Source organism: Lycium ferocissimum, chromosome 11, assembly GCF_029784015.1.
Source record: "Lycium ferocissimum isolate CSIRO_LF1 chromosome 11, AGI_CSIRO_Lferr_CH_V1, whole genome shotgun sequence".
Classification (NCBI taxonomy): domain Eukaryota; kingdom Viridiplantae; phylum Streptophyta; class Magnoliopsida; order Solanales; family Solanaceae; genus Lycium; species Lycium ferocissimum.
In genome coordinates, this window is record NC_081352.1 from 12,497,003 (window position 1) to 12,524,349 (window position 27,347).

General features: G+C 33.6%; 1 protein-coding gene, 1 long non-coding RNA gene and 1 other non-coding gene across 3 annotated transcripts; 1 reads left to right on the forward strand and 2 right to left on the reverse strand.

Annotated features, from left to right (window-relative positions):
* Positions 1–550: 550 nt before the first annotated feature.
* LOC132038046 (uncharacterized) lies at positions 551–2,622 on the forward strand. Its single transcript, XM_059428772.1, has 2 exons — positions 551–1,864; positions 2,155–2,622. Exons 1-2 carry the CDS (start codon positions 1,214–1,216, stop codon positions 2,620–2,622), a joined length of 1,119 nt encoding a protein of 372 aa, XP_059284755.1. The 5' UTR covers positions 551–1,213.
* A 2,711-nt stretch (positions 2,623–5,333) lies between these two features.
* On the reverse strand, positions 5,334–6,665 carry LOC132037445 (uncharacterized). Its single transcript, XR_009409887.1, has 3 exons — positions 6,491–6,665; positions 6,216–6,246; positions 5,334–5,490 (listed from the first exon to the last, which is right to left on the reverse strand). It is a non-coding gene; the product is annotated as an uncharacterized LOC132037445 (long non-coding RNA).
* A 6,736-nt stretch (positions 6,666–13,401) lies between these two features.
* On the reverse strand, positions 13,402–13,473 carry TRNAQ-UUG (transfer RNA glutamine (anticodon UUG)). Its single transcript has one exon. It is a non-coding gene; the product is annotated as a tRNA-Gln (tRNA).
* Between the last annotated feature and the right edge of the window lie 13,874 nt (positions 13,474–27,347).

Consider the following 27,347-nt stretch of genomic DNA (forward strand, 5'->3'; position numbering starts at 1 on the left):
TGATTCACATAAACCTTGCCATATCAGCAAAAAATGCCTAATTGGAACAAAATTCGGGTAGTCTAAGTGCTCAATAGGAACAAGGAGCACTTGAGGTATTCAAGTGAAAGAAGTGGATGATCACAGGTGTCCATCGATGGGTTTGGCCATTTATGTTGGTACATGTAACTTCTGCAGCAACTAAAAAGTTAAAACATGTAGGAGTAATAAAGATATATTACTATTCAACATTTCCTTCGAAAATGGCATAATATTTTCATTTGAAAAGTATATATTTAGCTTATAGTATGGTCTGAAATTTACCACGTATAATATTAAAGTTTGTGCATTACTCAATGATAGTCTATACAAAGTAGCTCTTGTCCATTTTGTAAGCAGTTAATCAAGCTAATACTGCAATAACAACAACAACAACCTTCAAGTCTGACATCAAACTTCTACTTCTACTTCAAACTTTTAGTGCACCATATTGGAAGATCTTATATTGGAAGATCTTATGGGATCACTTACACAATCAGAGGGATATATTTCCTTACTTATCTGAATCGATTATTTGTAATTAATTGTAAAGATATGTTTCCTTAGTTATAGAGATACAACTTGTATATATATTAGAGAGCTATTATCAATAAAATTAGTTCACTAGGGTAATCCCATTTTACATGGTATCAGAAGCGTGTTAAAAGATCCTGAGATTTCTTTTCGTTCAGCCATGGGAACTGAAGGACGGAGTGATAAAAGCACGGGAGAACTAGCAAGTCTGCCTCAACTCAAAGTTGCAGATGCTTCTCCCTATTCCTTGCATCCATCCGATCACCCAGGTTTGATTTTTGTTACCGATCCTCTTAGGGAAAATGGAGAAAACTATTAAACTTGGAGAAGAAATTTTCTTAACGCACTGCACTCTAAAAACAAGGCTGGATTTGTTAATGGAACCGTCGAGAGACCAAAAGAAAACTCTCAGGATTTACAGCCATGGATACAGTGCAATGCCATTGTGCTTTCATGGCTTACGAATGCAATTGCCAAAGAACTTCAGGGTAGTGCCGCACATGTTGAAACTGCCGGAGAAATTTGGGTAGATCTGGAAGAGCGATTTACCCAAGGAATTGCACCAAAAGTTTATGAACTGAAGCGTGCCATTGCTCTCTTGCAACAAGAGAGAGCGTCTATTTCATCCTATTACGGTAAACTTAAGTCCGTGTGGGGTGAGATGCAAAGTCTCGTTCCAACTCCGTCTTGCACATGTGGTTGCGTTTGCGGTGCAGCAAAGAAGATGCAATCCATAAGGGAGGAGGAAACGGTTTTTGATTTTCTAACGGGACTTGATGATGCATATTCAACTGTGCGTTCTCAAATATTAAGTGTCGACCCGTTGCCAAACTTAGGAAGAGCCTATGCTATCGCGGCTCAAGAAGAGAAGCAGAGATCTGTTACTGCGAATCGCATACCCACTATTGAAGCAACTGCCTTGCTGACTAAAGGAGGTGAATCACGACAAAGGAAAATTGAAGATGGGACTCGGTATCAATTTCCACCTTGCATACACTGTGGGAAAACAAATCACAACAAAGATTTTTGCTACACAGTGATCGGTTATCCTTTAGATTGGCGCAAACCTGGCAAGAAAAATAGCAAGCATACCAATAATGACAAGATGCAGTTTCGTGGGAACCAGAAGAATCAGAAAGAATCAAATGCACTCACGGGTGTGGCCCTTGCCGCAACTACTGAAGGGGCTATGCCGCCAATTCCAGGTTTGACGCATGCTCAACACCAACAACTTTTGGCATTATTGGGCAGCCATGGAGCACCGACAGTAACTCATCTCATACTGCGAGTATGGCAACCTCTAATTTTTCAGGTAAGATAAAAGAGGAGTGGATAGTTGATTCGGGAGCTACGAATCATATAACTCATGATATGAACTCTCTATCAAATAAGATAGTTGATGCAGATTTACCACCAGTGCAAATCCCAAATGGTGATATGGTGAAAGTTCATGCCTTGGGCCAAGTGGCTCTTGGAAAAAGATTAATTCTTGAACATGTTCTTGGAGTTTCTGATTTTCGCTTTAATTTATTGTCAGTTAGCAAATTGACAAATGATTTACAATGTGCAGTAACCTTTGGCCCAAATTCTTTTGTGATTCAGGACTTACCTTCGAGGATGCCGATTGGAGTGGGTAGAAAGCGGAATGGTCTTTATTACTTGGAGCCGATGGAAGGGGGGCAAGCATTGATGGTCCAAAAGTCTGTTAGTGCAAGTTTGTGGCATCGGCGCTTGGGGCATTTACCAATGAATCGTATTTCTCTAGTTCCTAGTTTATCTATTAGTTTTGATGGCAATAAAAATATGTTTTGTGATGCTTGTTGTAAGGCAAAACAAACACGTTTATCTTTCCCTACTAGTATGATTAAGACAGAGCATGCTTTTGATTTAATATATTGTGATATTTGGGGACCATACAAGACCCAATCTCTTTCTGGATCTCATTACTTCCTCACAATAGTTGATGATTTTAGTCGAGCAACATGGGTTTTTCTCATGAAGAATAAATCTGAAACTAAAGTCTATTTGTTACAATTTTTTAATTGGGTAAACACGCAGTTCAACTTGTGAGTTAAAATCCTATGAACAGACAATGGGCTAGAATTTAAGCATGAGGATTTATTATCACATTATTTTGATTATGGCATGGAGCGTCAAAGCAGTTGTACAGACACTCCACAACAAAATGGAGTAGTTGAAAGAAAGCATAGACATCTATTGGAAGTGGCTCGTGCATTGCGATTTCAATCGCACCTACCTATCAAGTTTTGGGGAGAATGCATCCTTACTGCGGCATATTTAATCAATCGAATGCCTCTTTCTAATCTGCAAAATATAACTCCATATGAGAGGCTACTTGGAAAAGTACCCACATATGGCCATTTGAGAAATTTTGGATGTCTTTGTTATGGACATTTTAATAGAAAGCCTCGAGATAAATTTGCTCCACGTGCAAAACCTGGCCTATTTGTTAGATATCCCAATGGTCAGAAGGGATATAGAATTTATGATCTTGAGGATAAAAGGATTTATGTTTCACGTGATGTACAATTTTTTGAAGATATTTATCCTTTTGAAGGTTCTCAGGAAGCAAATATTATGCCACGTATTGACTTGGATCAACCGATTGCATACGATGAGCCATCTAGACAAGAACCCAATTGCCTAGAGCATTGTGACACAAATGGGAATTCTACTGCCATTGAGAATCTAGAAGCCATATCCAGTTCTCCATTACCAGTAGCTTCACCAAGCCTTCATGCTCCTTCTGATGAAAATTCTTCTGCTATCGTTCCAAATAATACATCTGAAAATATTGATTTTACTAGCCTTGCATCTGGTAAATGCTTTCGACAAGTCTCGCGAAAGCTGTCAGGATATGACTATGTTTTGCCCCCTTCTCTTGCTCAGTTGAATGATCATTCGCTCCCGTCTACTCCATCGGCCAACTCAACGGTACATCCTCTATCTTACTCTATTTCATATTCTAAAAAGTCATCCAGTCACATTGCTTTTCTGGCAGCCATCTCGTCTGTCGATGAGCCGAGGTCCTTTACTCAAGCAATTAAGAACAAACATTGGAGAGAAGCCATGGCAAAGGAAATTTCTGCGTTAGAAGCCAACGATACTTGGACTTTACAGATTTTACCTCCAGGTAAACGAGCTATAGATTCGAAATGGGTCTATAAAGTCAAACATAAACCTGATGGAACTATAGAGCGCTACAAGGCGCGCTTGGTAGCAGAAGGATACACTCAGATTGAAGGGGTTGATGCACCTGTTGCAAAACTTGTCACTGTTCGTTGTTTGTTAGCGGTTGCTGCGATTCAAAATTGGGAACTTCACCAGTTAGACGTCAACAATGCTTTTCTCCATGGATACTTGCACGAAGAAGTCTACATGAAGATCCCTCAAGGTTTTTCCAAACAGAGGGAGCAAAGAGTCTGTCGATTACAAAAATCGTTGTATGGCCTTTGTCAAGCTTCTCGAAATTGGTATCATAAATTCATCACTTCCTTACTTTCCCTTGGTTTCCATCAATCAAATGCGGACTATTACTTGTTTACATTGTCCTATCCTGGAGGTGCTTTTGTCGCCGTTCTTATATATGTGGATGATCTTATCATCACGGGAAATAATTCTGATTGCATATCCAAGCTGAAAGATCATTTAAATGCAAAATTTCATATCAAGGATCTTGGAAAGCTCAAATATTTTCTTGGCATTGAAGTGGCAAGGTCACCAGCAGGCATCGTATTAAGCCAACGTAAATACGTGCTTGATATTTTAGCAGAGAGTGGACACACAGGTTGCAAGCCAGCTAGTTTCCCCATGGAGCAACAACATAAGCTTTCTCTTGATTCTGGAGAAATTTGTCATGATCCTGGGCAATATCGCCGTCTTGTTGGACGCTTGCTCTACCTCACCATCACTCGTCCAGATATTAGCTATACCGTTCATGTACTTAGCCAATTCATGCATGCACCAAGACAACCTCATCTGGACGCTGCTTACAAAATCTTACACTATCTCAAAGGAAATCCGGGTCAAGGGATTCTACTTCCTTCGGATAATTCAATGTCTATAAAAGCTTACTGTGATGTGGATTGGGCAGGGTGTCCAATGACACGTTGATCAACTACAGGATACATTGTGTTTCTTGGTAAATCACCCATCTCTTGGAGATCTAAGAAACAAACAGTGGTCTCTCGTTCCTCTGCTGAAGCAAAATATAGAGCCATGGCTGCTACTACTAGCGAGATTGTTTGGTTACTTCGCCTTCTACAAGATCTTCAAGTAAGGCACGCAACACCGGTTCCTCTCTATTGTGATAACCAAGCAGCTATCCATATTGCTGCCAATCCTATTTTTCATGAACGTACGAAGCTCATCGACATAGATTGTCACTTCATTCGGCAATACGTACAGTCAAAGACAATCGTGACTCGTCATATATCTTCACAGGACCAATTGGCTGATATGCTCACAAAGGCTCTTGGTCGTGACCAGTTTCATAAGCTGCTAGCCAAGTTGGGCATTTCCACAATTCATGCTCCAACTTGAGGGGGAGTATTGGAAGATCTTATATTGGAAGATCTTATGGGATCACTTACACAATCAGAGGGATATATTTCCTTACTTATATGAATCAGATTATTTGTAATTAATTGTAAAGATATGTTTCCTTAGTTATAGAGATACAACTTGCATATATATATATATATTAGAGAGCTATTATCAATAAAATTAGTTCACTCGGGTAATCCCATTTTACACACCACCTCATTAGTCCTAAACAATATTGAGAAATGATGTATACTTGTTTTCTCCCTCGCTAATCAATGGTCCATCGGTACCTCCATCACCTCTAAAGCAATTGTTGAGTTTAGCATGACTATATCTAACCCCTCGTGAATATTTCATCTGATAATCGGTGGTCTGAAATGGTATAAAATCGAAAATAAGTTAGCTAGACTAATTTAATCTATATAACCATATTATTTAATATACCATGTAATAACATCTTCTTTGTAATACATAACCAATACAGACAATGAAATTGATTTAGAACCTTCTGTGTACGCTATGCATTATTTTTTTACCAAAGGTAATTTTTTATCTCGATTCATCTAGAAAATAACTCCATTTACGTCTTCATTCATAAATGTGGATTTACACTTCTTCCAGCGAACTTTCGGAAACATCTGTGGATGACAAAAACTGAAATCTCCATTACTAGAAAAAAAAAATTAAAACTTGACAGCCCTTTTAACATAATACTAATAATTTAAACATTTCACGACAACGTAACGTACTTATGGAAAACACAGAAATTTGAAAAAAATATGCAATTGACATAACAAATTAGCACGCATTGAAGCTCATCCAAGTACTGTGAGCAAATTCATAACAAACACCACTTTAGGTTCTTGATCAATAGAAAAATGGTACTGTAATGTCTCCATGTGTAAAATATGTATCTATTTAAATTTAGATTTTGTAAGTAGGATTTCTTTTTCTTGTGATCTTGTTATTTTTAATAATTTAAATTCTCATGTAGGTAATTTATTTCCTATTTGTTCTTCCAATGACACTAATTAAGAGTGCAAATATCAATGAGAAATTTAGTAAAAGATACGACTGCAAAATCTGACGATATTTACCTTATCAACGCCGTCCCTCATTTCTTTATACCTATCATACAATTCATCAGTAACGCTATTAACAAATGGATCAAATATCATATAATCCTTAAAAAATAAAAAGTATGAAAATAATAAGAAATATCTAATCGCTGGCGTCTACAAAAGGACCCAAAAATTTCCTTCTAAAAAAAGGTATACTCATCCCTAAACAGAGAGGTGCTAGTTAAATAAAAATATTCTATTAGCATTAAGAAACATTTACAATACATTCATCGATAAGGATCTAACAAAACCTCAAATTGCATGTTCTCAACCCTCCGAATGGCAGGAAGGACTTGAAGAATCTGTTGAACACAGAACATCGATATTCAGTAAGTAATGAGGAAAAAAGGGTTGGTGAAACCTACATACATGAGATCTCCACAAATAAATTTTTATATTGTGACTTATTAAAGTAGATAAAAGGGTACCGAAACACACCAAGGAAATCTCCATTCAAATGGATAAGGAAAGCCCACATTCAAAGTTGTGGTCCATTTAGCCAGCAAAACCGTAATTCTTTAAAACTGCTTTTTTAAAATTAGTTCAAACTATTTAACAAAAATAATATATCAATTATGAGACTAAGAAGGATAAACTGGAGAAGTTATAACTACCTGTGACCACTTTAACTTTTTAACAACTTTGAGTTCGAATTTTAATTACGATTTAAAATTTATTTCTTAAGTTTTTAAACTTTGTGAAAACACAGTGTATTTTTTGAGATTTTATCCTAATTCTTAACATCTTTATCCTAAAAGTGTCAAGTGACATATTCTTAAAGTGCACTTAGCTTAATGACATTACAAACTTTTCTTAATTTTTTTATATTTAATTTTTATTTCTTATTTCTTATGATTAAAAGGAAAACAAATAAAAAGAGAGAGAGAGTAAAATGTAACTGAACTACCCCATTTCCCCCTAAAGTCTACTTCATGCACCAAAAACCCACCCACGTCCCTTTTTTTTTTCCGAAATCTTTAACCACATACTAAAACCTTAATTTTTCTTTTTCAATCCCTTTTTTAAATTCAAATTAAAAAAATTAACTAATTAACTAATTGTTGTCCTAAAACTAACACGTGGCATTCTCCTACATTGCCACTTGTCAAACTCCTAGGGCAAACTATCCTCTTTTTAATAATACTAGTATACGTACCCGCGCGATGCGCAGACCATTTCAAAGAAATAAGAGCGGAGAAATAATATAAACAAATGTATATGAATCATGTGTGATATTGCAATTTTTATGTCTCTTTTTTTTTTTTTTTTTTTTTTTGTATCAGTATTATCACAGACTAATATTTTCTATGTATATGTAGCTGTTATTGCTTCATTACTGACCATTTCTTCAAATAATATTAAGTCTTTTATATCAATTGACTAAAATATGTAGCTTCTATTGCTTCATTAGCGACCATTTCTTCAAACATTATAAAGTTTTTTATATTAATTGACTACAATAAATAAATAATTACAAAGAAAATTGAATCAGAGATAATATCCATGATTATGATTATTCTTTTTTGACGTCCCCATAATTTCATTCAACACAAATATAAGCTCCAATATTTAAAAAAAAAAAAAACTTGATAATCATAAATAGAACTAATAATCATCATCAATAAAATAGGGAGAAGAAACAATATTGGAATAAAGTAAAAAATAGTAAAGACATAAGACTCATATTTTAATTAGTTTTGTCTTACCATTCAAAAAAACTAATTTACATATAGCACTTATTCTAGAAGATGGAACTCTGTTTATGCAAAAAATTTATAAGTAAAAGAAAAAATTGTGATTGAAAAAATTCTGAAAAAGATACACTACACCCTTTCATCATGCATATGCAATTCAATTATATATGTATATAACATCACACGATGGACGCATCTAAGAGTGATATACATACATAATATATTCACAGTCATTCTTTACACAAATGATTCAATAAAACTCCTGTATATATTTCTGTTCTCCATTGTGCTTGTTGATTTTTCAAATACTCCTTTCGCATTTGTGAGCTATTTGTATACATCAGATCTACGAAAATTTCAAATTCCTTAATTTTATCTGTGAAAAAATATAAATGTAGTATTAATTGTAAACAATAAAAAGATAATTTTTTTAAAAAAAAGTTAAATTAAGCATGAACAACATACCTTGACAATTGTGCAGAGATATCTGATATATATGACCTATATAATCTTTTTGTCCATTATAAAGATCATGTATGACAAAAAAAAATAATTATTATATCAAGATATAAGGATATGAAAACTATAATAATCAATTTATTTACTTGAACTATAATTAATTTGTCCTTATATTACTAAAGTCATAAGTCTTTTGTTGGATGATTATTTGACAACTTTATTTCAACATATAAATTCTCTTAAATCGTAATTGGAAACTCAATGAGTTTGATTAATTATTCAGCTACAAAATTCAAACAATTTGCATTTATATTAGCTCCTATTTATTCAAGACTAATCTTAAACAATTAATATAAAAAATCTGATATTTTTTTCTTTTTAAAAAAAAGAGAGTCCTAAACGTGGCTTTGATTGTGGTTGCACGATTTTAGGACTCAATATTTATCTTTTAACTTAAATTCAACAACGATTAGTTTAATTAAAATTTATTTTTTAATTTAAATAGTTAATATAAAAATATGATAACTTCCCAAAAAAAAAAAAAAAAAAAGATAGAGAATCCTCAACCTGCCTTGAATAATGGCTGCACTGTTTTAGGATTTCATTGTGCATACATGGAGTAGTTGTTTCAACCGCATATATGTTTTCTTTAAAAAAATATAAATATTCAATATATGCAAAGGTTAAGAGTAAAATACATTTACTGCTTATGTTCAAGCCTGCTATAATCCTCCAAATAATTCTTCCTCTTGTGTGCGATTGAAAGTGATTTGAGATACATTAGATCAATCCATCCGTCAAAAGGAAACAAAATATATAAACATACTCCATTAAAGATGATGATAAAAATATATACAAAGATTAAGAGTAAATACTAAGTAATATATTTTCAAGAAGCAGTGATAAATTATCGACTCAATACGATATATTCTGATAAAGAAAGTGTCATGAACCTCAACAAACATGGGCAATAGAAAGGGAATGCAGGTTGGATTACGGTGAAGAAGAAGAAGAAAAAGAAGAAGAGTGGCGACGATGTTATTTGTTAAATGAAATTGTGGAGAAGAAGAAACATCCGCACCATTTTAAATTGGTGAAACTTGAATGCTAACAAAGGAAGATGAAGATGAAAATGCTCACAAAATCTTTTCTGATGTTATTTATGTGTGCTTGTGTCCGTTATGTGCATGCCTGTTTGCCGAGAACGTGGGATGGAAATGGGATACATGTATTATGTAGTTAGTAAGTTTTCATTCTCTTCTTTTGTCTTTTCTTTTAAATGTAAAAATTTGAAAATTTATCTTTTAGTTTAAATTCAATCTCATTCTCAAAAGATGTTATAAAATCGTCATCGTTTTATTCATCTTCACCCAATGAGATATCCAAAAGACTTTTTTCAAAGAAATGAACTATCTTTTAATTTAATTTCAAATTCAAAACATTTTGCTATGGATTCAAATTTTTTATCTTGCACCTCAACTTAATGTTATGAAATAACTTTTCTTAAAATTTTTAAGTGGTTTGTTATTACCTTGCCACTTGGCTAGAGATAAAAGTTTTTGTTAGTCAGTTTGTAATCGTTCCCAAAAAGCTTTTTCTATTCAATTCATGGAATCAAACCAAAGCTGTAGATTGTTGGGATCCACTGCTGGAGACGAAGAATTTGAGGAATTTAGTGAAGAAAGGTTAGAGAGAAACTGAACTTCTCTTTTTTACTTTTTCGTCCTTTTGTTTTTTGTTCTTTGTTTAATCTTATTCTATAATTCATTGTGAGCATTGTTGTATTAACTGAGACTTTTTTTAATCAATCTGCCACTTGACATAATATCCAAACTCCCTATTTAACAAAATTTTGATAAAATATACTCCCTCCGTTTCAATTTATGTGTACTCATTTGACTGGGTACGATATTTAAGAAAGAGGGAAGAGTTTTGAAACTTGTAGTTCAAAATAAGTTTCGAATATTTGTGTGGCTGTAAATTATTTATAAAGTGAATTTGTTTCCAAATTAGGAAAGAGGCCATTCATTTTGGTACGGACTAAAAAGGAAATAGGTTCACATAAATTGAAACAGAGAGAGTATATAATTTTTCTTATAGCGGATATCTTTAAAATATTATCATATTACTCAAAGTTCTTTGATTATTTGAATTTATCAATAATATTTGTGAGTATTATTTATTTAAATTATTTTATTTCGAGATTAACTTAAAATTATAATCCAAAATATTATTTTGCTGTTCTTTGTATATTGTTGTCGTTATTAAATTATCTATTACTTAACATTTTTAGTATTATTTGATTACTTTATCTTATTGTTTAATTAATTTAATGGAAAAGTAGCCTCACATTATATGTATTTTCATCTTTATACTTCTTTTCCCTGTTATAATATCTTAATTAAAAAATGTCATTTAGTGCTATAATCCATATAAGGTCATAGTTTATTCTAAATAAGTTTTTATTGTTTATTCTAAATTAAATTTTTGACTAAGTATAAGTTGGAATAGAAAAGTCCTTTCGACTAAAATCTTTTGTTTTATATGTTAACCTCCGCTTTCTTTTCTTCCCTTCAATCCAATTCTGTACCTAAACGGGAAAAGTGTTCAAAACACACTCTAACTTTGGCCGAAATTGCTATAACACACTCCAACTTTGCGGGAGTCCTATGACCCCCCTGGACTATTTTTTTGTGTATTATTGAGGGTATTATTGGTAACGTGGACTCAATAATACCCAATATTGAGGGACTCACTTTTTTGTCCACGCTTTCACCCAATAATACCCTCAATAATACACAACAAAAAAATAGTCCAGGGGGGTCATAGGACTCCCGCAAAGTTGGAGTGTGTTATAGCAATTTTGGCCAAAGTTGGAGTGTGTTTTGAATACTTCTCCCTACCTAAACATGTAAACATAAAAATAAGCAGTAATAAGTACAATTCATATCCCAAACCCATGCATATACAAAACTGAAGCTACTGTACTACTATTTTTTTATTTTGCAAAGTAAAGAATTTATGACTAAATTAAATCGACACATTTATACAAACATAAAGATAAAGAAGCACAATAAGTACGATTTATACCATAATTTATCTATATATTAAATTGAAGTTATATAACCTCTCATTGTACTTCAAACATCAGATACCCTTATAAACTGCAAGTGATTTTTTATTTTTCACAAGACAAACAAAATGTGACAAAGAAAAAAATCAAGAAACTATCGACATTTCAATTAAAACCTCTGGTATACATTGAAAATTAATGTTTTTACGGTTTGCAATATAAATTATTATATTGATTTTGTCAATTTAACATCACCTTTTTGTTCTATTTCTTGTCAATTACTCCCTTTCTTTCTTCTTACTGTTTCTTCCTCACTGAAAATCTCATATCTAAGTTTCTCTTAGACCCAGATACTGAAGCATACTAAAAAAGAGTGAAGTGAATAGCTTCACAAACTCATGGCAAGCACTTGATTTTCTCATATGCATAGGACTATTAAACATTAAAAAAAAAAAAAAGGGGGGGGGGGGAAGAATTAGAAGAAAAGTTGCAGTTATATATAGTACCTGGGATGATTTCTTTGGAACCCAGTAATTTAAAATATTAGAATCTCGAACATATAACCTTTCCTCTGCATGAATCTTCACGCTCGTCTTAGCTTAACTCCCAAAACATACATTGAGTGTAAGTATGTTCTTTGTGATGACATTTATGAAGAGGAAAACGAAGTGAAAGAATATGATTTGTAATTATTGATACTGCATGTAACTGTCATAGCTTGTTCACTTCCCACTTTAACTATCGCCAATATTTCTTTCGACTATTGTAACTGTCACTTTTCTTTGTTGGATTTAAGTTGAGAAAGCAGAATTGTTAGTTACCGAAATCACAGAAGATATAATTTTACATTACAATTGTACTTAATTTTTAAAACTATTAATTAAAATGACTAAAACAAAAAAAAGTAGCTTAAATTTAGGACACGATTAAGTTAGTGGGGAATGGGGTATGCATTGATTCTGAATGAATCAACAATTTTTTTTATTTTGTGTTGTTAAATCGAAATTTTGCGACAGTTTTTTTTTTTTGACTGATCCCGTTTTTCAATATTAAATTTTGCAGAAGTAACTTGCTCTTTGCATTTTTTTTAAAGTTACATTATTTTATTTTCTTATTTTGTATTTTTAAAATTGTGATTTTCATGGTGATGACACTTGTCATCCTACCAATTTTTTGGTTCTCCTATTCTATATAGATAGATTTCCTTACTAAACCACCTTCTCTTTTTTTCTTTTCTTTTTCCCTTCATTTTTTCCTTTTCCTAAATGCAATTTAAAAGAAAATGAATTACAAATTCTTAAAACTTGAACGTGGAAAAGTTGTAACCACATCTGGCAGTTTTTTTTTTTTTTTTTTATAATTTTAAATTGGTAACTTCCCAATTTAAAATAGAATATATAGATATATAGTTAATTATTTTAAAATTCATTTTAAAACTAATAACTAATTATTAACTAATTAACTATTTTTTGTCCTAAAACTACCATGTGGCTTTTTTCTACACTGCCACTTGTCAAAATCCTAGAACAAACTATCCTCTTTTTAATAATGTATAGACAAATAGATAACATAGAAAAAAGCGCTTATCTTAACTTTTCCATTTCTCATAATACAAGAAAGTTAAAACTAAGTAATGTAATAAATAGTAAAATGATTATGATTCTAATTAATTTTTTAAAATATAGGCCACTGTATCACACTCTCCAATTTTTCCATTTCTCATACTACAAGAAAGTTAAAACTAAGTAATGTAATAGTAAAATGATTATAATTCTAATTAATTTTTTAAAATATCGTCCACTATATCACGCTCTCCATTTGATTACAAAAAGCTAGAAATTTAAAACTAAGTAATGTAATAGTAAAATGATTATGATTCTAATTAATTTTTAAAAAAATAGTCCACTATATCATGCTCTCCATTTGATTACAAAAAAGGTCCTACCGGGAGTCGAACCCAGGTCGCTGGATTCAAAGTCCAGAGTGCTAACCACTACACCATAGAACCTGTTTATCTACTGTTTTGTCAATTGTCCAGATCTATGATTTTTAACTTGTGAGATCAATTAACTTCATTTTTTTTTTTTTTAATTTCGGCTTAAATGTAATTTAAATCAATAATAATAATACTCCTCCCATTCCAGTTTATGTCCTATTTGTTTGTTTGACAAAATGATTTCTTTCTAAATTGGAAATACTTAAACTTAAACTTTCATTTTACCTTTAATGACAACATTTAAAGTCGTAAGAATGTTATGGCATATTTAATAATACAAGTTTCAAAAGTCAGATACCAACACAAATATTATGACATGTTTAATACTACAAGTTTCAAATTTGTTTTTTCTTCTTCTTAAATTCATCTCTAATCAAATAGGGTGATAAAATAAAATGAATGGAATCGAAAATTCTTATAATGAACTATTTACCATGAGTGGGTAAAACACCCTCAAGTTATCTCGTTGATTTATCATAATAAGGGCACAATTACAGATTAATGCTAGCAAGCCATATCTAAACGTATAAGTAAGCAAAAGAGATTATGTTCAGGAAATTAATGCAAGCAAAAGAGATTTTTTTCAGGAAATTAATGAAGTATTCGTTTCGCGTACCTCTCTACTCGAAAAAGCCAAACTAATAGCTATGTCGATTTCTAGTGCAGAAAAGATGAAACTTATATTGATGGCACTGTCAAGATCCAAACTGAAAATGTTGTTTTTGAAGGAATCTTTAGGGATGATTAAGAAAGTGATGTTGAGATATTCATGTAAATGAAGCATGCATCAAGTATCATTATAGAATTGTGGAGTATCGAAACGGACCCTAATTAGCAAAAGAAAGGGGATACTACAAAAATTCTAAAGTGGAGAAGATCTTGTTGTCAATCTTAAGTGGAGAAGATTTGTTGTCAATCTTAGAGAAGATACTGAAGGGAATTCATGCAATCTCAGGTACAGAATAGCAGCGGAATATAAAATATATTGCTTAATCTCTATTTAAGATCCATGTGTTTCAATCAATTGGATAAAAGAATCAGATCACTTACCTTTTGAAGCGTGATTCCTCGATATACTTTACGCAAAACGAATCCGTAGGTGCTGCTCGAAAACGAACGACCACCCTCTACGAGTATCCACACACGAATGATCACAAATAGACACGAAGTGCTAGCTTTGAATTTGGGGTATAATTTCGGGTTCCAGAACTTAAGTCGGCTACCAAAATTTAGGTCATACTTATTTCGAAAATAACTATGCAAAAGGTTTTTCTGTGTATCTGAAATATTGATATCTATCCCTATTAATAGTGATACATTCATCCTAATAATACGAACCCTAGCTCATGTAGAGTCCTAGCATATTAGGATATCTAATTAATTAAGATCCTAACTAATTAGGAATCCTAACTTGATTAAATATTTCAATCTTTTGATAACTGTTATTTATATTTATAGTTATCCAATAATATAAATATAAATCTGAATTATATTTTAACCATAAAATAAATTCGGATTACATTATCTAAATAATGCAATAAGAGAAATACAAATTTATATATTCATAACATCTAAATACAAATTTACTAAAATAACCCCAGTCCGTTCATCACATTCTTGATGTGCGACCCAATAGGTTTATATTACCTTGGCAGTAGAATTAATACTATATTAATTTCACAAATCATAATTGGTCTCTAGCAAGACATTATGACTAACCCAAGTAATAATGCTTTAAAGTTCGTAATAACCTAATTAAATAGCATATGTCATAGTCCTTTTGTCACACGATAGCTAATTCGAACATAAGGCATGTATAGTGTCATCCTTATATTGTTCAAATATAATTTCTCGATCCCTTAGTAAACTGATAAGTCAAATAATACTGATAACTCTTTCAGTTCATCTGAGCACGGCCATGCATTTCTCAGTCTTACTAATCGAGGGGCCCAAAAGATATCTCCCTCAAAGAGAGGGACAAATTCCATCTTGAATATTCACTATCCTCCACATAGTTCACATTATGTTCAACCATACACTTTAGGATTATCCGGTTAAAGATAACGTTTGTGAATGTCAAAACAAAATGTTCCTTATGTAGGATACTGTGATAACCTGAGGTGTGAGGATTAATTGACATAACTACTATGAAAATCACTTATGACACTGATTCATGCAGTGATCCCATAATGGGTCTATCCAAAAGATTTTGTTCTCTAACAAATACCTATGAGTTTAATTTCTACCGTACACATAATTATCGATTAAGCTCATACTAGTCTTTTACCATTATAATTAAATTATAAATGATTAACTAAGGATATATATTATTATATGTAACATGAAAACAATATAATAATAAGAAATATAAATAAAACTTCTTTCATTAATTAAAAAAAACATAACTAACAAATAAGGTCCATACAATGGCCCAGAGTATAACCACCAACAGTCTCCCACTTTCAGTAGGCCCAATAAAACATGTATCTAATACCCATTGACCTAGCATGTAAGTCATGCTTGCCATGTGGAAGAGCTTTGGTCAGTGGATCAGCAATATTGTCATTGGTTGGTATTTTGCATATCTTGACATCTCCTCTTTCAACAATTTCTCGAATAAGATGGTAACGTCTGAGTATGTGCTTGGATCTCTTATGGGACCTAGGTTCTTTAGCTTGTGCAATAGCACCATTATTGTCACAATAAAGATCCAGAGGATTATCAATGTTAGGGACTACTCCCAATTCAGAGATGAACTTCTTGATCCATACAGCCTCCTTAGCTGCATCCGATGCAGCTATATACTCCGCTTCCGATGTAGAATCAGCAACAGTGCTTTGCTTAGAACTTTTCCAACTGACTGCACCTCTATTTAACACAAACATATATCCTGATTACGATCTGAAATCATCTATGTCAGTTTGGAAGCTTGCATATGTGTAACCATTTACAACTAGCTCTTCGTCCAAACCTCTATAGACCAAGAATGTATCCTTAGATCTTCTTAAGTACTTAAGGATGTTCTTGACTACTGTCTAGTGACTTTCACCGGGATCTGACTTGTATCTGCTGGTCATACCAGACGTCTGGCCGAGTACAAATCATGGCATATATGATAGATCTTATAACCGAAGCATAAGGAATCTTACTAATGTGTTCTCGCTCATCAGATTTCATGGGACATTGAGTCTTACTGAGATGAATTCCATGAGACATTGGTAAGACTCCTTTTTTGGAATCTTGCATGACGAACCTTTTCAACACTTTGTCAATGTAAGTACTTTGACTCAGACCGATTAATCTTTTACATCTATAACTATAGATCTTTATCCCAAGGATATAAGCAGCATCTCCCAAATCCTTCATTAAGAAATAATTTCCTAACCACATCTTAATACTTTCCAAGATAGGGACATCGTTCCCAATGAGTAATATGCCATCGACATATAACACAAGAAAAACTATTGCACTCTTATTAACCTTCTTGTATACACAAGGTTCATCTTCATTTTTGATGAATCCAAACTGTTTGACTGCTTCACCAAAATGAAGATTCCAACTCCGAGATGCTTGCTTCAATCCATAAATGGATCTTTGAAACTTGCAAACCTTTCCAGAATTCTCAGGATGAATGAAACCTTCAGGTTGTCTCGTGTATACATCCTCAAGCAGATTCCCGTTAAGGAATGCTGTTTTAACATCCATTTTCCATATCTCATAATCATACTATGCAACAATGGCAATGAGAATCCTTATGGATTGGCCAAACCCATCGACAGACATCTGTGGTCGTCCACTTCTTTCACTTGAACACCTCAAGTGACCTTTGTTCCATTTAGACACCTCAGGTGGGCAACTGATGTTCCATTTAGGCACTTTTCGCTGAGTTGGAAAATTGTGTGACCTTCACACAAAACAGGCGTGTGAAGGGCTTAATTTTACAATTTTATTTTATTTTTTATGTCTTCTTCTTCCTTCTCTTTCATTCCAACACTTCCTCCACCATAAACCATCAAATTGCCACCGCAACACCACCCACCACCACCAGATAAGTTTTCCGGCATAACAGTGATAACAAATTGACAAACCCTTCCACTGCAAATTAACAAATTGACACCACCACTGGTTGCAATTTTTTTTTTCACTGTGCAATATGTTCCTCGTCAAACCCAGCTCCAAAAATCATTCAAACAACTTTGATTCTCAACCAAACTCCTGAATACTTCATGAACAAGTTCTTAATGCTCTTAAGAACAATATTTAGCGCACATAATTGATTTAATTATTTTCTCTTTCTGAGCTTCTAAGCTCCGTCCATGAAGGTCAGATTTTTTTTTCTTTGAAAACACTGCCTTCCCGACTACAAATTTTTTCCCGAATGTAGCATATCTCCATTGAAGAAGAAAGTTGAAGCCGCCATTTTTGAAGCTCAAAGCTTCCAATTTGAATTTTCGGGTTGCTTCAAACGGGCTCCATTTTGAGTGGGTGATATCTCAAAAGAACCGGAACATCGAGAGGAGTTCGAATCCGAAATTTGGTGCTGTTTGGTTGAGATTTGAGGAACTCGCCATTAACATAACTTAAAGCTTCAAATTCGAAAATCGAATTTCCGAATTGGAGGACTGCAAAAACAAAAACAATTAATGATTTGGGGCTATAGATTAGTGCCAAATTTTGAATTATATGCCTCCAAAATGGATCAAAATCTAATGAAAACAAACAAATAAAAATGGAGCCGTTAGAAAAAAAATGGTGCCCAGCAGTAGTAGAGGTGTCGAAAGGAGGAAGGAGAGGTGAGGTGGGGGGGAGGGTTTAGAAAAGTAGGTAATTTATTTATTTATTTTGGTGAAAAATAATTTTTTTCTTTTCTTTTTTCTTGTAATTGATTTTTAAATTATTATTTTACACCCTTTGCCACATGCCCTATTTTAATTAGTCACCATGCCACGTCATTCACGAGTGTATGATACCCATTTTGCAATTTTAGCTGATTGTGAAAAAAGTGTCTAAATGAAACATCCGTTGCCCACCTGAAGTGTCTAAATGGAACAAAGGCCACTTGAGGTGTTCAAGTGAAAGAACTGGACGACCACAGGGGGCTGGCGATGGGTTTGGCCTTATGGATTTAAGCATTGCGACTGATGAAAAGGTTTCATCATAGTCCATACCATGGGTTTGTCTGAAACCTTTAGCAACAAGTCTAGCTTTGTAGGTATGCACTATGCCATCCATGTCAGTTTTCTTCTTAAAAACCCATTTGTACCCAATGGTTTTTATTCCTTCAGGTGCACCAATCAAGTTCCAAACTTGATTGTCGTACATCGATTGCATTTCAGATTTCATGGCATCTTGCCATTTCTCAGAATCTGGACTAGACACAGCTTCTTGATAGGTAGTAGGATCATCTTGATCCATGAGCAATACATCACAACTGTCTGTTATGAGAAATCCATATTTCTATGGCTCATGTCGTGTCCTATTAGATCTGCGTGGAATATGTGTATCTTGAACGAGATTCATAACTGCTTGTGGAACCTGTTGAGATTCCATTGGCAGTTCCATGCTATCTTGTGGTTCTTGATACTCTTCAAGAATTACTTTGCTCCCACAGGTTCTTTTGGAAATAAATTCTCTTTCCAAAAAGGCACCATTCCAAGCAACAAACACTTGATTTTCAAAGGAATTATAAAAGTAATATCCTTTAGTTTCCTTAGGATATCCCACAAAAAAAACATTTGTCAGATTTTACTGCTAACTTATCTGAAATTTGTCGTTTCACATAAGCTTCACAACCCCAAATCTTAAGAAAAGATAAACTAGGTGTTCTCCAAGTCCATATCTGAAATAGTGTCTTTTCGACCGCTTTGGTTGGAACTCGATTCAAAGTGAACGCTGTTGTTTCTAAGGCGTAGCCCCAAAAGGATGAAGGAAGATCTGCTTGCCTCATCATAGATCGAACCATATCTAAAGTTTGATTCCTCCTCTCGGATACACCATTTAACTGCGGTGTTCCTAGTGGAGTTAGTTGTGAAATAATTCCACAATTCTTTAGATGGTCGTCAAACTCTCGGTTCAAGTATTCGCCACCTCGATCAGATCAAAGTATCTTAATAGTCTTGCCAAGTTGATTTTGTACTTCATTTTGAAAAACTTTGAACATTTCAAAGGATTCATGTTTATGTTTCATTAGATAGAGATAGCCATATCTACTAAATCATCAGTGAATGTAATGAAGTACTGATGTCCATCCCTAGCTTGTAGGCTTAATGGACCGCATACATCACTATGTATTAGGCCTAATAAATCACTAGCCCTTGCACCGTGTCCGGTAAAGGGTTGTTTTGTCATCTTGCCAAGTAAACAAGATTCGCAATTATCAAATGATTCATAATCAAATGAATCTAAAAGTCCATCTTGATGGAGCTTAGAGATGCGTTTCTTGTTTATGTGGCCAAGACGACAATGCCACAAATAGGTTGGATTCAAATCATTAGGTTTGATCTTCTTAGTAGTTATGTTATAGATGTCACCTTTGTTCGGGGGTTCAAGATTTAAGATGTAAAGACCAACATATGAATCAGCAATACCATAAAGCAAATCATCATAATAAATGGAGCATCTCTTATTCTTAATAAGAAAAGAAAAACCTTCATCATCCAAAACAGAAACTGAAATAATATTCCTACTCATAGTAGGGACATAAAAGCAATTGTTCAACTCTAACAAAAGCCTATTGGGCAAAACTAATTCATAGGTTCTTACAGCTAAAGCAGCAACTTTTGTTCCATTGCCAACTCGTAGGTCTACATCACCCTTTTTCAGCTGTCTACTCCTTTTGAGTCCCTGAAGATGTAGAGTCACCACTCTTTTTCTTCTTCAATTCCTCCAAATAGAGTTTGCACTTCCACCTCCAATGACCTGGTTCATTGCAGTGGAAACAAACTCCTTCTTTTGGAACTTTCTCCTTAGGCTGAGGTTTAGCCGTTGCTTGCACCTTAGGCTGATTGGAAACTTTTGCCTTCTTGTTACTTTTCTTTTTCATCCCCTTTCCCTTGTAAACTATGAGTACATGCTTAGGGGATTTCTTCACACTTTGCTCGGCCGTTTTAAGCATCGCATGCAGCTCGGCAATGGACTTCTCCATATTATTCATATTGTAGTTCATGACTAAATGTGCAAAACTATCAGGCAATGAATTTAGGATCAAATCTGTGGAGAATTCCAAGCTAAGTGGGAAACCAAGCCTTTCAAGATGATCAATCAAGCCTTTCATCTTCAAAACATGAGGGCTAACTGATGCACCTTCAACCATCTTGCAAGAATGAAGGGCTTTGGTAGTCTCATACCTCTCTTGCCTTGTATGCTATTGGAATGTCTCTTTGAGATGGACACTCATCTAATAGGTATCTATGTGTTCCATATCCTTCTGAAGTTTGGGACACATGGTGGCCAACACAAGACAACCAACATCGATAGCATCATCAGTATGTTTCCTGTACTTCTCTTTTAGAGCCCTAGATGTATTAGATGTAGGCTCTTCAGGGATAGGTTCATCTAGAACACATGACTTCCGTTCTTGCTTAAGAACAATTCTCAAGTTTCTGAACCAGTCAAGGAAATTATGTCCATTTTCTTTCAGCTTGTCCTTCTCAAGGACATATCGCAAAGGATGGTGTGGAACTGCTATTTGAAGTCATTTATCTACATCAAAATATGCACAATTTAGTTATATTTTCATGAAAGCTCCTACTATTTAATATCCCTAAATATTAATATAACAATTACAATAATTGCAAAATATATAGCAGGCTAAAATCCATATTTCATATAATTGTAAGGCATCTTTCACTGTCACTCAAAATTTTATTATTTAGGTAGATAACTCTTTATCAATTACATCATATGTAGCTTTTAGATATTTATGACATTATGACATCATATGTCCTTGTCATGTTATAATCTCATCTTATGCCGTAGACTCAAAACCATTTTGATAGCCTAATTAAGTTTAACCATTTTAAACAAATAGGTAGCACCGTTACCCATTCTATTGACTATGATAATCTAGTGTAGTTCGCTTTGGCAGATCCTACATTTTAGTGATCAATAGTCTTAATAGGTGTTTTAATCATGGATGGCGTAAAACTTAATTTTGTGAGGGTATTTAATGTTTGAATTATTATGTCAAGTATAATATTTTATTCATACATGGTATCTCATACACATATATATAAATTACAACATTCATCATATGACATACTGATACGATAAACATAAAATATAAAACGTGTGATAGTATAGTCATATACACGCCATGAGTATACATATCAAATCATTCATGTTATCATATAGCATGTTAATAATATACTAAAATTAAAATTAATTAATTTTTAATGTTTGTAAACCTTAAGGATATGCAAGACACTACAATTAGATAGTACGGTGGTCCCGCATCAATAATATTCTGCCTAAAATTCGAAACTTTAGGGTTCTTGAAGAATGAATTAACTGATCATATCAGCAACTATTTAATCAAATTAAATAGCAGTTCACTCAACTCAAACAGCTCCGCATAATTAAAACAATCATGTATTAATCATAATAAGCAAATTCAATTTGTAATCAGCTATTACAAAATGTGTTAATCAAATTAACATAATTAATTAATATCGTTTCTTATATAAACCAAAATTCGAATATGTTATTATCAAATATAAACTATTCGGTTTCAATTAATAAATTCATGTGATTGTTTTTCATGCATCGACATACATAAAAAATTAAATCATTCAAATTGAACAAACATATCACATACATACAAAACATGGCAGTTTCAAATTGATCGAAAAACACAAGCGGCTCTAATATCACTGAAGGGAATTCATGCAATCTTAAGTACAAAATAGCAGAGGAATATAAAATTTATTGCTTAATCCCTATACAAGATCCATGTGTTTCAATCAATTGGATAAAAGAATCAGATCACTTACCTTTTGATGCGTGATTCCTGGATATACTTTCTGCCAAAAATGAACTGTAGGTGCTGATCGAAAACGAACGACCACCCTCTACCAGTATCCACACACGAATGATCACAAACAGACACGAAGTGCTAGCTTCGAATTTTGGGGTATAATTTCAGGTTGCAGATCTTAAGTCGGCTACCAAAATTTAGGTCATACTTATTTTGAAAATAACTATCCAAAAGGTTTTTCTGTGTATCTGAAATATTGATGTCTATCCCTATTAATAGTGATACATTCATCCTAATAATACGAACCCTAGCTCATGTAGAGTCCTAGCAGATTATGATATCTAATTAATTAGGATCCTAACTAATTAGGAGTCCTAACTTGATTAAATATTTAAGGCTTTCGATAACTGTTATTTATATTTATAGTTATCCAATAATATAAATATAAATTTGAATTATATTTTAACCATAAAATAAATTCGGATTATATTATCTAAATAATGTAATAACAGAACAAATTTATATATTCATAACATATAAATACAAATTTACTAAAATAACCCCAGTCCGTTCATCACATTCTTGATGTGCGACCCAATAGGTTTATATTACGTTGGCAGTAGAATTAATACTATATTAATTTCACAAATCATAATTGGTCTCTAGCAAGACATTATGACTAACCCAAGTAATAATAATAATTTAAAGTTCGTAAAAAACTAATTAAATAGCATATGTCATAGTCCTTTTGTCACACGATATCTAATTCGAACATAAGGCATGTATAGTGTCATCCTTATATTGTTCAATTATAATGTCTCGATCCCTTAGTAAACTGATAAGTCAAATAATACTGATAACTCAGTTCATCTGATCACGGCCATGCATTTCTCAGTCTTACTAGTCGAGGGGGCCAAAAGATATCTCCCTCAAAGAGAGGGACAAATTCTGATGAAAGATGAAGAAGATCAAGAAATCCAAGAAAACCAAGAAACACAAAATTGAAATTCAAGAAAAAGAAAGTCCAAGAAGCTCAAGTTTGAAGATCAATTTCTTTCAAGAATGGGAATTCTTGTTTCTTCAATCCTTTTCTAATAGGTTTCTTGTTTCTTGATTTATATTATAGTAAGGATTTAATTTCCTATCATTAGTAGGATCTTTATCCTAGTTCTAGTAGGATTCTTGTTTTCTTTATTCTTTTCCTTGTAGAATAGGGGTTTTACTTTCCTTGTGTTTAGCTGTTTCCTTTCTAAAGTAGAATAGGGATTTTTAGTCATAAAATAAGAGACCCTAGGCCTTTATAAAGTGTTCTCATGACTTGTAAATAGGAAATTCACGTTTTTTTTATATAAACCCTAGTTTGCAATAGAGTTATTTTCTCTATTTGGTGTTCTTTAACCTTGTTTTTGGTTCCAAGCAAGGTGGTGATAGTCTTTACCTTATTTTCAGTTGCGTGTGGTGTTTCTTTATCACGTTAATTGATTTCAAGTGGTGACTTAGGAGTTTTGTAGGTTCTTGATCCTTCAAGAACACGTTTCTTGAAAACAAATTCGTTCTATTTCATACCCAGAACCCTAATTTCCTTTTCATCATTTTACCCTCAATATTTACTTGTTTTAAACGATTCAAGAGTTATTTTTCATAGTTTAGATCTTCATCTTTCACCTCATTTTACAATCACCTAATTCCGAGACATATAACTTGAGATACGTCCGTTCTTGAAATCTATCCACTAAATCGCTTCAAGAACAAGATCCTGGTCGATTGGTTCTTTGTTAACTCGAAGAATCACATCAATTTGGTATCAGAGCACAGTTGATGAGTATCATGAATATGCAACCAAGAGGAGGATGTTTGGTTCAAGAAAGCGAAAAACTATGGCAAAAGGAATCTTTGTTCTGCACTAGATGTACCTCCCATGGCAAGGTATGCTCGTTAATCATTGATAAAGGAAGTCATCTCAATGTTGTTTTGAAAGAGATGGTTTCTAAACTTGGCTTGTTAACTGTCACACCCCAATCCTGATAAGGCATGATGGGCACCTGACTCTCATCAGAGTCGAGCGAACCCTCAGACATTTACTCTAACAAAACCTGTCATTTCAAAATCTTTTAAGAACATAAAACTTTTCCAAATAGAAATCATTATCTTTATAATGATTATGAAAACTTTCAATCAAATAAGTACTTTAAACCAATTGAAATCATCTAAAATACATACTCTTTTAAAATCCACAAATGACTCAACTGACATCACTTTGTCGACATCTCGACAAACATACCACAGGACACTGTCTGCAGAAGTCTCTAAGAAGTAAACTGAACATTATGAGTCAGGACAGGGCCCTGAAAAACCCATAATCATACATATCTATACATGACTCAGCACAACTCCAGACTGTGGTGGAACTTTCCAATCGCAGCTGACGTCCAAGCATCCTAGCTATACACTTAACTCTTTGCCAAACAATGCTGGGCCGAGGGCATGAACGCGCGTCCCCAGGCAAAAGGACGTCGGTACGGACAATGTCGAGTATGTAAGGTGGTAACAAGTCATAATCATAATTTGACTTACGAGAGAAGAAATCACAATCTAACTCAATACCTGCAGCCTTCGCTGAAAGAAACATAAATGTGCACACGAAGGTTCAAAACAATCTTTAAGTGAATAGTCCAATCCAATACACATGCCGCTTCCGACATGTTAACAGAATGGTCCCTTCAGACAGCCGCTTCCGGCTAGTATCTTAATAGTCCTTTCGGACGGCCGCTTCTGGCATAATAATGATGGCCCCTTCGGGCAGCCACTTCCGACTTAATATCACCATCATATCAACACAAACTCAATCCACAAATATCAATTTCAATTCATATCATAAGTCACTAATCAATTCATCACAATCCAGTTATTAGCCTTAGTCTTTCATAAGAAGTTATCAAATTTGTATCTCACTAGACTTAGGAGGACATACTTCCAGCTTTGAGGGTAGAATTGTTATGAAATTCTTACTACTTACATTCTACTCAATTTCGTCTTATTGCCCTACCCAAAGAATAAATGATCATATAAATACAAAGGGATGATACTATGGAATGTAAACAGAAATCGTAAATGCAATGAAGTAGTAAAATCTTGCAACCCCTTCGGAGTGGTTTTTGAAAATCAAACTTTATGTTTCCTTTAGTATAAAACTCATTTCCTCGAAATCGTTAGTAAAACCATATACACAACCCAACTTGGCACCTTATGGGTATTCCCTTCGGAACAGAATAGGAGTACAATATCAATAAGCCATCACAAGAAACATTTATACCTTACTCGTCTAAGAATGGAATCATATGGAGTACATATAGAATGAATAACAACAAGAATCATGCCAAAGGAAGAAAGGTTTGCCTTACATACCTGGAAGCTTACTTTTCACTTTCCAACGTACTTCTTATCTTGCAATCTATGTAAGATCATTCATAGTCTCATAATGTACATATAAAACCATTCATACTATTATTAGGTTTGTCGGCATACGCTTATCTTAAGTCTCCAAGTTAAATCCTTTAAGAATTTTGCCAAAATTCGGGCAGCATCTCCTCTGTTTATATCCCTAGCCTGAAATTATAATACCAACAAACAATTATAACAACAACCACATCAGCAGTAACAACTACAACACGACAACAACAACATCGACTTGTTTGATTTCCGTCATTAATTCCGTAGTTCTCATCTCACAATGTAACTGTGACCTGGATGAATTTAAATATACCTAGGAGAGAATAATTCTTACCTTATATTTCAAGAAATGATCTTCTTCCACCTTACTTCACTTTGAAGAAAGCCCAAATTCAACCACATGATAAAACGGAACAACGAGATCGAAGTAAAGAACAAAACCCGTGTATTGTTATTGATGCAAATCACACGTCACTTCCTATGAAAGGAAGAAACGTTGTTGTTCCTCTCTTATCTTTTAAGAGCAGCTACCTTATGTAAAGGTTGTAGTATACTTTCTTTAGAAAGAATGAAATCCATGAAAATTAGGTAAGGTTTTAAGTCGACTTTTCCACTTACACGTGTAAGTGTGTCATCCATACTTAGATTAGTCATCACAAATATTCCACCTAATATTATGTGCATGCTTATGTATACTCTCTTGCTGCCACGTGTCAAAGACCCATATGGGTTTGGTCCATACAATGTTTATCCACCAATCTTAATTCATTTCTTCTCTTCTACTACAATTCCCCATTTAACCAATTACACCTAGAATTAATTTCTTGATCTCAATTCACTTAAATAGTAATCATTTTTAATACACTCCATATTCTCATTATCATAGTCATGTGGTAGAACTCTAGTCCATAGCCTCTTTATACATACACCAAATATTCTTCTCAATCATCGTTGTCACACTCGTTAAGTCCTAAATTATTTCGGGACCTCAAACTTTTATACATCGATCTCTTTATTTGCATACTTGAATATGACAAAAATTCTCCGGTGCGAGCGGTTTCAACCATAGCCCGAATTTGTTTAACCTCTAACCTTCACGACACTTACTTATCACTTGTTAAGAATTACATAGATACTTATAACCTCAAAATAATCTTGTCCTCCGAGCTTATGTCGGTTAACTTACGAATAATCCAACGTACAAAAGTACGGGATGTAACATCAATGAAACCTCATCCATATGCTTATGGCATCAAATTTGAGAATGGGAATGGCTTAGAGGTAACTCGTCAATGCCTAGTTTCTTTTTCTATTGGCAAAATATATAATGATCGTGTTTGGTGTGAAGCAACAAAGATGGATGCTTGCCACTTATTACTTGGAAGACTATGGGTGTATGATAAGTGTGCTAACTATGATGAATATCGAAATACCTATTCTTTTACAAAGGATGGACGAAAAA

What these genes read in the sequence shown, in the direction of transcription:
- LOC132038046 (XM_059428772.1), top strand. Translation starts at nt 1,214, where the DNA reads ATGCAAAGTCTCGTTCCAACTCCGTCTTGCACATGTGGTTGCGTTTGC. An exon ending in GGCAACCTCTAATTTTTCAG is followed by an intron (nt 1,865 to 2,154) that starts GTAAGATAAAAG and finishes TTTGTGATTCAG; the next exon opens with GACTTACCTTCGAGGATGCC.